Raw genomic sequence first — 13,183 nt, forward strand, 5'->3', positions numbered from 1 at the left:
TTGATCAGTAATTATTTCTGTTGGTTGGTTTTCCCACTAAACATACCTTTTGTCGTCTGTCGCACCACACCTTTCTGTGACTTCCGAAAATTCTGCCAAAAAGACTTGTTTTTCCTCTTTCCATCCCATTTCCCTGCGCAAACGTTTAAAGTCATTTAATGTGACGATTAAAAAAAAAAAAAAAAAAAAGTCTAAACACACCTTGTTGATCATAAAACAGACAAATATCCACTTAGAATTAGAAGAATCATCATTTTAATATAATTTAAAAGTAAAACAAATATCTAAAAGAAAATGCAGTTCCATTAGCTACAAAAAAATGTAAACTGTGAAAATGTGTAAAATGTAAAATACTTTAAAACATTCACTTTCTATCAGTATTTAATTCTTAAGTCTTAAAGAGAATAACATGAACCAGGTTGGTAAAATATTTATGACGGCAGCAAAGAAAACCTCACCTTCAAAACAATTAATTTAAAAAGGCATAATAATTCATAAAATAAATGCTATTATTCTATACAATAATAGGTATGCATACAACAAATAAGATATGCATGAAAAGCTTGTTCTTTTTATAACAATTTACCAATTGACATATATGATCTGAACAGCTCTGATAAGTCTTATCTAAAGACAGAGTGTGTAAACTGGGATTAGGAGGGAAGTGTTCCTTACCTCCAGATCCATCCTCGGAGCTGGACTTGTGCACAGGGAACCTTAAAAAAAAAAAAAAAAAAAAAAAAAAAAAAAAAAAATCTTTAACAGACCTTTAACAACAACTTAATAAGTTAATAAGTTCACTCAAGTCAGATAAACACGGTGCTCTACCTGTTTTCCAACACCATTTTCTTCATTTTTCTGCTATCCCATCATCTCCATGTACACATTCCTCTATTCAATCCTTCCTCCACCACACATTCAGCCAACAAGAAATAAAATTAAAAAAAAATATATATATATATCACAAGAGCGAGCTGCCTCCCATGCCGCGCGTCACAGTGAAAAGGCAAATCAAAGCCGAGGGGAAGGAATCTCCCGGTTGTGTGTTGGTGACAGAGGTCAGTGCAGGGCGAACAAAAGCAGCTTTTCACGCCACCACACTTTTACAGCAACACCAGCACTAACGTGGCCCCTGCATTCCCTGCCTTCCCTCCCTCTCTTTCTGCCGGTCTATCCATCCGTCTGAATAGCGGTCTCTCTGTCCGTCTATCTGTCTGTCTGAGTCACTTGCAACACTCGTTTTTTTTGTAAGAGTTATTTCAGAATTATTATTTCAGAATGCTTGGAGGACCTCCTAGTCGAATAATTCCAGACCAATAATTCAAGAGAAATAACAATTGGGAAAAAAAAAAATCCCCGAAAATGCTGAGGAATGTTGTGCTCCTTCAAAGACTAAAAAGACTGCCCAAAACTGAAATGAAGTAAAATATTATTTTATTAATTTTAAATAAATGCATTTTGTTTGTTAGCTTTTTGATTATTAATTATTATTATTATTATTATTATTATTATTATTAATAATAATGTTATTATTATTATTATTATTATTATTATTACCCTCTATTAATGTAAAGGACTTTGAGTTAGTAGGTTGTGTATGAAATATGCCTATACAAAAAAAGATTTGATTATTAAAAAATATTATTTATTATTGCCTTCTATTAATGTAAAACACTTTGAGCTGTTTCGTCTATGAACGTTCTGTGCAAATAAAGATTTGATTATTATTTTTATATTTCCTTCCCTTATTCTCCATTGTATCCACCAGGGGGCGCTCTACAGTAACTCAATCCTTCGACCATATGCCATTGCATGGATGTGGTTGTTGTGGGTTCTTGTTTGTCTGTTTGTTTGTTTCTGGTGCCTCCGTTTCTTGAGTTAGCAGTTTCTCCAAACCCCAGGAATGTCTACCACAACGATAAATAAATACAAACATGTATTTAAAAAAAAAAAAGAAGAAGAAGAAGAAAAAAAAAAAAAAAGTCCTTTAATTGAAGTGATTTTCGTAAAAAGAGGCCTAATCAAATCACTGCGCCCCCGGTCGATTCGTCGCTTTGACCCAGTTTCCCTTTCTTCACTTGCGCTGCTCCCTGGTGACAGAGCAAATGAGTGATCCTGGAAATGTCCCAAACGAAACAATCGGGGGAAGGAAGTTCTGGAGGAAAACCCTGGGAGAAGTGACCGGCGCGCGGCAGGAAACGTGAGGAACCCGCGTGCGCGGGCGCCGGACGCGGCCCGAGTGTGCGCACCGTGAGCGCGGCCGCGTCTTTACCGCTCACGGGGAGCAGAGAATGAGCATGGGGCCGGGAATGTTGTGACGGTGGTTCCGTTATTATATCTTCTGACTCCTCGCTGGTGTATGAGCAGCTTGAACTCAAGAGTTTGTTTTTTTTCCCCATTAAAGTTTCTATTTGTATTTCGGGGAAAATTTCTTCGAACTTAAAGAGTCAAGCAGGTCGGGGGAAAAAAAAAAAAAAAAAAAAAAAAATTCCAGATTAATTAAAAAAAATATTAAATAAATTGTACACTGGATTGGAGAACATTCTGGGAATATCCAGAGAATTGATGCGGAATGTGAAGCCATCTCATCTTATTTCTATACGTTCACAACACACTTCACTTTTATTTCCCCTGAGGGAGGGGAAAAAAAAAAACCCCCAAAAAAACACACAAATCGCTCTTACCTTCTCTCGGCCTCCGGCGTGGACATGGCGCTGGTGAGTCCTAGAGATTCCTGAAAAGACGAAACCCGGCGGTGCGGTCGGCCAGGAAAACAGGAAGACAGGGGGGGGAGGGGGGGAAATGGGTCTGGGTCAGGAGGTGGGTTTTTCTAAATTCCGGCTGAAACTCTAAACTCCCAACTTGAGGCCGGGAAAACACCAACGATAAATCACGAAATCGCTGAGTCAGAGATATTCAAACTTGAACCCCGGGGCGACGGGCTTCCCGAACACGAGGTTTTAGGTCCCGTCGCGCTATCTTTCGGGAATGAGCGCTTCGAAACCTTCAAGGACACCTCGGAATACCTCCCTCATTCACACACAGTCACGGACGCGGGGCTTTCGGGAAGGGCGCCTCGGCGTTTTTTTTCTCATTCCCCTATTTGGTCGTGACCGGGCGATTAATCCGCCTCTTATCAGGCGGTTTGGGGTTTTGCGGCGGAGGGGAGCGTCCACTCCCGAGGGGTGGGAGGGGTGGAGGCTGACGCAGACAGAGCAGCTCCTCACCTGGATCTGAGAGCGGAGCTGCAGGGAAGTGGCCGCTGAGTCAGCCTTTCCCTGAAACACAGCAGAATGACGGCGTCACCACGGCGATCGCCCGCGGCCCCCAGAGCGAGCCGGAAAGCGCTCGGCGCCTGCCGGGCCTTCAAACCGCTTACCGTCTCGGGGTCCTGGACGACTTTGCGCTTGCGCAGCTCCTCCATCCGCTCGCGCACGTCGCCGACGCGGGTGCCGTAGTAGCGGGAGTATTCCTGAGCCAGGTCGCCGAGGTTCCCCACTGAGCCATCCTGGAACCCACGGGGAAGAGGGTTTGGGTAAGACGGTGTTAAGGTTGATTCTTCGATCTACGGGGACGGGTTGGAAAAAACACCAGGCCCACAGTGCTACTGGTAACCAAATGTACTGCACCGAAAAGTCGTACTATTATAATACTTGTATTCATGTGTGTCCCCGTGTGGGCTGTCCGTACTGTCCGTACAGCATGTGGGGTTTGGGAAGGGTAATGTCTCGAAAGGATTCAAGCGTGGCTTTCCTGTTTTTCTCATGGTATGACGGTATTATCACAAATTACACTGTAATTAGGTCTCTCCCTCAAAAAAGTGAACTCCGTTTTCATCGCCCGCCATCTAGGACGCTGGCACCACCGCTGCTGCTGCCGCTGCTGCGGCGATGCTTCCATTTTCAACCATCGCGCCGATGGGGGTTAAAGAGCTTCATCGAGTCTCCACAGCACACGCGAGGTTGCGCTCCACTGATGAAACCCTCCCCCCTTCCTCCCTTCATTCTCCCGTCCACAGCCTTGATGGGAGAAGGCTCTCCTTCCACCTCCTCAGACCTCCTCTCCGCCCCCTCATCTCCACTTTGCCAGGCCTCCCCGTCCACATCCCCTCACCTCCACTCCCCGAGACCTCCCCTCCTCCGACTCCCCAGGCCCCCCTCAGACTTCCTCGCCTCCACCTCCTCAGGCCTCCTCCTCTCCGTCTCCTCCTCTGCACCTACCCATCTCCACTTCCTGAGACCCCCTCATCTCCGCCTCCTCAAACCTCCTAATCGCCACCTCCTCAGACCTCCCCATCTCCACCTCCCCAGGCCTCCTCCTCTCCACCTCCTCAGACCTCCTCATCTCCACTTGCTGGGACCTCCTCATCTCCACCCCCTCAAACCTCCAAATCTCCACCTCCCCAGGCCACCTCCTCTCCACCTCCTCATGCCTCCTCCTCCCCACCTCCTCAGTCCTCCTCCTCTCCACTCCATCAGGCCTCTTCATCTCCGCCTCCCCAGGCCTCCTCCTCTCCAGGCCTCCTCCTCTCCACCTCCTCAGGCCTCCTCCTCTCCACCTCCCCAGGCCTCCTCCTCTCCACTCAGTCAGGCTTCATCATCTCCACCTCCTCAAACCCCCCCCCCCTTCCCCATCTCCACCTCCCCAGGCCTCCCCTTCTCCACCTCCTCTCCACCTCCTCAGGCCCCCACTCAGACGTGACCTCCAGGGGAGGGAAGAGGCAGCGTGACGCAGCCCTGGTGCTCGAGTCGCCTCGAGAGGCCGCGGTTCATCGCACCGTCAAGTAAATCAGCAGCGTCGGAGTCGGACGCGTCCTCGCTTCCTGCCTTTGTGAAACCTCAAGTTATGATCTGGGTGTCGTCCGCACCGAGACAAAGTCATATTTCACGCCGGGACATCTGCTGGTTTCAATGACCTGGGGACCTGTGCCGAGAAAAGACAAATGGCGCAAATTCCAGATTTGTGAAAACCCCCCCCCCCAAAAAAAACCAAAAAACTTGTTTTTCTTTCTTCGGTTTTTGGGGATGACGCGTCCCTGGATGCAGGTGCGAGTGGGAACTGATTCAGATACTTGGCCTCGATCTGTCAAGTAAATGACAAGGGGACAACAAAGCGATTTCGCCGTCTCCCGCTGCGTCAACTGATCTAGATCCTGAAAGGTCACGCTGCATAAAAACACTTTTCTCTTCAAAACAACTCCGGGGTGTCATGTGCAACGTCTTTTTCCCTTTGAAGAGGCGTTCTAAGATGAGCAAATACCGCAGCTCGGCTTACCCCGCTCACCCCGCCGTGAGCGGACGACGACGACAACGACGACGACAACGACAACAACAACAACAGTCAATTTCTCAGACGGCCGTATTCTAAAAATGGGGGCGAGAGACATCATGTGCCGATCCCGATTTTATCTTCAACCCAACCGTCTCCCACTCAGCACCCACTACGTCCATGAACTGTAACACACATCATTATTATTATTATTATTATTACGCCCCGCCCCAAGCGCTTGCCCCGGGTATGCTAATGTCCCCGGACCCCTCAGAGCGGCTCTCTGCAGCGCGGAGCGGGGAACTGTGGACCCACTTGTCCCGTGGAACGACGCTACAGTGACTGGCTCGACTGTCCAGAGAAGGGGGCCCATTCATCTGGTTAAATGACATGCCCCCGGGGGTCTGGGGCGGGGGGCGGGGGGCGGGGAGGGGGGGCTGCCAAAAAATCTGGCCGCCTTGCCTCCGCCGTCGAGAAACGAGCCCGAACGGAGAAGAGCCCGGGCTGTGTCTGGGCCCTCAGACGACATAAACGGCCCATTGTGACGGGAGCGCATGAGACTGCCTGGCCCCCGGCGCCGTCGCACGCGCTGCGCTCCGACACCCGCCCGGGGCACCGGAGAGAATCGAACGGCCGCGACGTCTTTCTTTGAGGAACGCCTCGCACGTATCTGGCGATGGGCGCCGGCGCTTGCGCGAGACATTCGCACGGGAGAAATGTTTTGGAAGCACGTTTATGACGGAGCGGTTGGAGGCATGGGCCGGAGCGGCGGGGACGGCCCGACAGGGTTCAGAGAATTGCATCGCTTCGGTGCAATGCGGCCTTGAAGACGTTCGTGAACGTTTAACTGCGTCACGACAACCAAACATCCCAGAAAATATCTGGTCATATATCACGATATTGACATTATATCGATGTATCACTGCGGCCTGAAGCACAATATGTCTAAATAGATAGAGTAATAGATGAAGATAGAGGTGTTTTCAAAATGATTGACCTATTTGTTCTGTCTTTATTTCCTTATGTGCGGTGGTAGGGTTCTTAGGGGCGGTAGTGTTTATTTTATTTAATATTTCAATTATTATTATCATTGTTATCCCATTTTATTTACATTTTACATTACATTACATTACAGGGTACGAGTGGGTGTATTACAAGGGAAAATAAATGGGCTTTTTCATGCCCCCCCCCCCCCCCCAAAAAAAAGCACGTCTCCTATCTCCGCTCATTCTAATTAGCTACGTCAAATGTTCACTCGGCGCTTTTGACGAGAGCCGCGTCTGGACAGATGAGAGCCGAGCGCGGAGTCACGTTTCACCGCGGGACAATGAGTGGGATCACAGCGTTTCGGGAAGGACACGGATCCACGTGCCCGGGGCCACAGCGTCTTCAAAAGACTGTTTTTACACCTCGGTCGTGTCCCATTCAGATCAGACGGACGGGACGCTGTCACACTGTGTACACAAAGGATTTATTCCCAAGCTGTCGTACATGGGATGTTCGGTTAAATCACTTTTTGGATAGTTTCAATAGTCATTTAGTCGACCTTTTATCTGTATATTTAGACCAAGAGTTATTCTCATTTGCAGGACTTGGCCAAGATGGCAAAACTTGCAAATAAAAAGTAGGTTAAAGTACCAAAAAGCACTCTCAGAAAAGTAACTTGAGTAATTAAATGACTCTATCCTAATCCTCCCAGGTGGATATGACACCAGCGCTAACCCGGTGTGTGGATTTCTGGCCACATTGTCATTGTCTTTCAGACGCTATGTCATGAATAACACCACATGTGGCCCGGTGAGGTCCTGTACTCGTCACGATTCCTCGGAACGGAGTTCCACTTCAAGACCCATTCCAGTGTTTCTCAGTCTCCCTATATTCCCCACGCTGCACCTAATTTAAAAAGTCAACCGCCGCTCAGTCTTATTGAACACATGTGTCGCCTGTAACCCAGCGCACATCTGGCGAGACATCCAACAAAGCAGTCCCAGCGGAGCCTGTCCATAAATCCCTTGATTAAAGCAGAATAAGACGCGTTGTTGACAGCATCACTCGCTGCTCCTAAAGCAGTTACTCAAAAGTCGAACGTTCGTTCCGAAGCAGGCTCTGACATCTTTTTTTAAAAGATGGTGTGCGAACAAACACTGAACGGTTTCGGGCGTAAAAAAAAAAAAAAAAAAAAACGTTTCCAAGGATCAGAATATCTTTCAGGGGAACACAATTATTATCGTTTCCACGTCCCCAAAAACAGCAATCGAAGCCCACTGGGAAACAGTATCGGACAGCAGAAGCCCTGAAAGCACATCCTGTTGGTGCTGTTTTTTTTGTTTTTTTTTAAACGAGGGTTTTAAGGGAAAAAAAAGTCCAGAACTGCAATTAGAGTTAAAGATAGAAATGCACTCACCACAGGCATGGAGCAGCGAGGCAACACTGCTGTTCCTCCACACTGTTCAACCAGCTCTGCCTTCTCAAACTTTTCCTCTCAGCTGAATGAATGGAGAACAATACATCCCTACGCCCGGGGGGGTGGAGGGAGGGGAGGGAGGGGAGAGTGACGGGGCCCGATCACAAGGAGTTTGCTGGGAGGAAAGAACCACGTATGACGGCGTCGACGCCGCTGGGTGGGGTCACCACTCCATCCAGCTGCAGCCCATGGGGACAGGCTGACTCACAAGTTCAAATAAACCACCACCTCCACTCGGCTTAATGGTGTGTGCGTGCGTGCGTGCGTGCGTGCGTGTGTGTGTGTGTGTGTGTGTGTGTGTGTGTGTGTGTGTGTGTGTATGTGTACATATGCCTTAGAAAATTACTTAGCAAATGCATTAAGACAGAGAAGGACTAACCTAAATGTTGACTTGACTGCTGACTATTCTGTATAAAGGAAGCTAGAGAGATATAGAGTTAGAGAGAGTGAGATATAGGATAGAGCCAGGTGAGAGAGAGAGAGAGAGAGAGAGAGAGAGAGAGAGAGAGAACCTAAATTAGATAGAAAACAGGCCCATACAGGCATCAGACAGTATGTTATTTATTGCTGCTCATACCTCAGTTGGCCAGTAGGGGGCAGCATATAGCAGGAAAGCTGGTAAATATTCACTTGCTGTAGCTTGTTCTCTCAACGTGGGGTTCGGGGACCCCCCAGAGGTCCTTCAAGAGGTTCCAGTGGCTCCCCAGCAAAATGCATACAGCAATAGTTACAACTTTTAAAACGATGATTTAATTTCCAAGAATTTAGCACCGTTAGAGATAGTACAATAATGACTGTTTTGATCCTGGTTCTCAGATTGGGGTCCCAGGGGCTAAATGGGGTCCATGATGGAATGCGTACTAAACTGAGGCTCCTTGAAATTAAAAATGTGGAAAATCACTGTTCTAGAAAGATACTGAGACCTTATTATTAACAGTAAGGTTAAATTATCTCCCCCTCAACAAAAACATCTGAGAAGCATAATTCATAATACGAAAAAAAAACAAAACAGAAACTAAACTGAAAACGCCTTTTTTTTTTTTGGTGAATATTACCTGCGAGTGTACAAAGATAAAAAAACAAAAAACAAAAAACAAAAACGTAATTCACAGAATAGAAATTGCGTCCCAACGTGCTGGGGAGGCAGTGTATTTAACACACAGGCCGCCAGTGTCACGCAGGGTTCTTCAAGTACCAGCTGATCCATATCAGCAACCGGGCCTTTCCACTTCGCTGCCCTCGCCTCTCTCCACACACACGCATGCACGCACACACGCACGCACACACACACACACACACACACCTTGAAATACCCTTAAGGAATTACTATGATGACCACTTTCTCTGAAATTAAGCCCCAAGTCCGTGAGAGTTAATGTCTGTGCATGTGCGTGTGTTAAATCCTTTGTATGTTTTTCCGTGCGATGACGGACCCCGTCGGCCCCGTAATCTTAACCTCCCCACAACCGTCCACGGCCCCCAGCATCATCATCGTGAATACCGGCATCGGATCGGCGGCGCAGGGGCGAGCGGCCGCGTTCCTGGCGCGGCGCCAGAAAGGGCAGTTTTCCGCCTGGCTGGGCGGCGGGCCGCCCGTCACCTCGCCTCACGCGGAGGAGCGCCTTGTTTTGATCCCCCGGTCGAATCAATACATTTATTTTATTTTTTTTGTTAAACGATGCAACACCGCAGATACCGGAAACAACAACTTCCAAGAGCTCCGCGCCCCCCGGAGTGTCGGAGCGGCTCAATCACTCCCCGTCGTCCGTGGAGATGAAGAATCAGCTGCGGGAACCCTGCCTTACTGACCTGTCGGCCCCAACCTGCATGTCTGTCCCCGTTAGTGTCTAACATACTAACATGTCCAACATGTTCAAATGAACAAAAACGAACTCTACTTGCGCTTCTTACCGTTTGATGGCGTCACAAAATGTACTTGTCCTCAGTCACCTAAGAGCGTCTAAAGCTAAATGACATCATGTAAGATACTAGATACCAAGTTTCGATAGATGTAATGTTTACAGTTTTAATATTTACGTTCACTTCAGTTCACTGTGCTCACTTTGTAAATTCTCTGCTTTAGTTTTCCTCATTTTTGACAAATTTTCAATTTTTTTAAGTTTTAGTTAAATTTCAAAAAAGACATTTGTCCCATTTTGGAGTCACTTTCGCCTGGTAGTCGTCACTTTCATTTGATTTGCAAACTTTGCAAATTGTCAGAGTATGAGCACATCAGTGCTAACATGACACAACAATGGATGTCATGATTGTTGACAAATCAATCTTAAAAAAAACCAAAAACACTTATAAATAATAATGCACCTATACTACTTTTTCACTGCCAATAAAGATTTAGGATCGTAAAGTAACCCGAATTCAAATAAATCCCACGACTTTTACTGAACAGCACAGATTCTGACAGTTTGTTTGTTTGTGTGGGGTTGCTAGGACAGGAGAGTGGACATTGTTTTCCATCTACGTTAGAGACATCTAAAATGCTTCTGTTCTGTCAAATATCTTTAATGTCCCACATGTCTGACATCATGTTTTTACACTGGTGATGTGAGGATTAACCAGTTAAGGTTATTAACTGCAGTTAGGACAGTTTTCCTACAACCTGTGGCTGACACCAAAGATCAGATCAGACGGTCTCTTGATGTCCCAGTGAGGAAATGGACATTTTAAGCGGCAAAGATATAAGATATAAGACGAAGGGAAGGGATGTGCATATTTAAACAGTATATAGGATATGTGCAAAGAGCTTGGAAGAATAACACAAATACTTCCAATTCATGTGAAGTGCAGCGTCGCCTCCGACTTCTGTGGAAGCGAGCAGAAGAACTCCAAGATTTGTTCGGTGAAAATGTTTCTAACCGGTAAATGGACGTCATTTAATGCAGCGCTTTCTGCGCCACTAGGGCCACTCAGAGCGCTTCACATGTTGCATGCCTCACGTTCACCCGGGCACACACCGACGGGGGGCGTCAGCCGGGCAGCGAGACAAGCAGCTCTTAGGGGTTGAGTGTCTTGCTCAAGGACACCTCGGCAAATAAGCCAGGGGGAGCCAGGGGACGAACCGCCCACCCTCCAGTTGCCAGACGACCACTGGTATCTACCGCCGGAGCCCCTGCCGCCTCGTATCTCACATTTAACAGAGCAGCAACCCATTCTGTGTGTGTGTGTGTGTGTGTGTGTGTGTGTGTGTGTGTATCTGTCAAGTGCTGTTGTGAGTAGTGCAATGCTCAGATAGAGAACCCCCAACCACCCCCTTAACCACCCCCAACCACCCCCTTAACCACCCCCCAACCACCCCCAACCACCCCCTTAACCACCCCCCAACCACCCCCAGGCACCCCCAAAAGAGCCGTGCGCGCTCCCTGAAAGAGCTTAACCAGCCGTGCTGGAGTGCTAAGTGGATTTTGACATGTCCAAAACGAGGGCTTGCAGGCAAATAACTCTGTGTGTGTTGACCGAAAAGACAAATGACAAAAATCTGCATTGAGTTAAACGCTGAACGGGCCGCGACCGGAAAGCACCTCCGACGCGTTTTGGGTGAAAGGGACATGAGGTAAAAACAACCCAAACCACAACCATTAGCGGCTGGATACAAGCATCAGCTCTTTGCACTTATTTCTATACTATCTATACTTAAAGGAGACCTATTATGAAAATGTCACTTTTCCAGTGCTTGTGCACATGCGTTTGGGTCTCTGCTGGGCTCTCTGACACACAAACTGTAAAATAAGACAACCCAGCCCATTTTTTGTGAGCTGTCTATTTCAGAAAAAAACATGTGGCGAAATAGGCCGTTCAGATTTGCAGCCCTGATCTACGTCGTCAAGGGCTTCAGCAGCATTAGAACCACCCTCCATCTCCACCCCCGGCTGGAGCACCACCGGAGATCTAATAGGGGTGAAGATTCAGCGACTGGCTTGATTTTGGGGGACTGATGAGGTGAAATCAGTGAAAGTTTACGGCATACATACAATGGAACCCAGAAGTAAAAGTTCAAACCCCATTGGCTCACAGAACTAAGGGCCTGGCAGCTCATTTACATGGCGGTTGAGAGGCATGTAAGAATGGCTTGAATGCATAAACCGTGGTATTTTCGGCAAAAAAATTCTAAAACATGTTTTGGGGACCTCAGACCTACCTATAATAACTTGTTGAAAAAGATCATTATAGGTCCCCTTTTAGCAAAATAGCACAAATTGCACAACTTCCAGAATGTGAATTTGTTGATACCTAGGTGTAGTGTATGTTTACTGTTATTTTTTGAGATTTATTGCAATAATTTGTGTATCGTTTAGACTTTTAGGGTTCTTTTGACCACTTTTTTTTCTATTTTTTCTATTTCTATTTTTTTTTGTCAGTTTTTAAGCTTATATTTCAAGTTTGTCGTTGGGTTTCCTGCACATGACCATTCTTCATCTTTCTGGTTCACTTTTCACTGGTTTATTTTGTTAGTTATTGTTTATAAATAAAACCACATTTTATTTTTTAGGATATTTTTAATTGTTTATTTAATTTTGCTATTATTACCATTTTCTTTTTTTTAATATTTTTATTCCATTGCTTTATCATTATTGCTTAATCTTTTTGTCAGGTGCTGTGACACTGCCAAGAGCTGCATTAAGTATCCGCCTATCAATATAAAACAAACAAAATCCCCCCAAAAAAACCATCTACTTCTTGCTGTCCCTTGTCCTGCAGGGAAACCAACCAGGGCCAAAACCGCCAGGGCTCCATTTTAAAAAAGCAGCGCAGCGAGACTCTAAAGCAGATTAAGAGGGTAGACGGAGGGCAGGGAGCAAACCTTTTGTCCTCAGGCATTAATCAGTTAAATCTGACTGGGATTTTAAACATTAGCTCAAATCCGTAAGCGAGATTTCCAACGGCCCAGACATTACTCCCTGTGAAACGAAACATCCAAAGTGGGGCACGTCTTCATATTCAACAACAGTAATATATTGTGACATATTCATTATGAGCGCAAAGAAGGCCGTCGGCAGCCGGGAACACATTCTTCTTGATTGTATGTCACAAAAGTACTATTTAACAATGGTATCTTGTCGGTGCTTTTGGGAGGGGATGGGGGGCACCGTGGATATTCCTTTGTGTCGACGCAACCGGTGGATTCAGCCCCATTCCTTGGCGCATGTTTAATACATAGACGCTGAAAACTAAATACGCAGACGTCCCATCCAAAATTCAGAGGATTTCAAGTGGAAGAACGACGGGTGGATCTGCCCATTGTGACGAAACCCGGCGGTCCGGCGGCGGAGAGTGGGGATGATCCGCGGCGGCTGCGCTTTCCTATACTAAAAAAAACAGTGACCTAAATTTTAGGAGACGGTTTCTAGTTGGTTTGGGAGTTTGGTTTTGGATGCGTGTATCTTCGAAGACAGTCCGACGCCCCTGAATCAAAAACAGGCAATAAAAGCAACACAG

The 13,183-nt window shown here is 46.6% G+C and overlaps 1 protein-coding gene across 2 annotated transcripts in view; it reads right to left on the reverse strand.

Moving 5' to 3' along the window:
* The window catches only part of sash1b (SAM and SH3 domain containing 1b), a gene marked incomplete at its 5' end in the record, with an annotated part of 68,316 nt that overhangs the window by 15,251 nt on the left and 39,882 nt on the right, over positions 1–13,183 (reverse strand). The window contains 6 exons of one of the 2 annotated variants that reach the window (XM_080011747.1): positions 47–133; positions 676–716; positions 2,685–2,734; positions 3,228–3,278; positions 3,380–3,508; positions 7,673–7,765. In XM_080011747.1, coding sequence (XP_079867873.1) covers positions 47–133; positions 676–716; positions 2,685–2,734; positions 3,228–3,278; positions 3,380–3,508; positions 7,673–7,681 — 367 coding nt within the window. Of the gene's footprint in view, positions 1–46; positions 134–675; positions 717–2,684; positions 2,735–3,227; positions 3,279–3,379; positions 3,509–7,672; positions 7,766–13,183 lie in introns of those variants that run through there. The other variant, XM_080011746.1, reaches the window with a different exon arrangement.

The sequence above is a fragment of the Zeus faber genome (assembly GCF_960531495.2).
Source record: "Zeus faber genome assembly, chromosome: 13".
NCBI classification, from domain to species: Eukaryota; Metazoa; Chordata; class Actinopteri; order Zeiformes; family Zeidae; genus Zeus; species Zeus faber.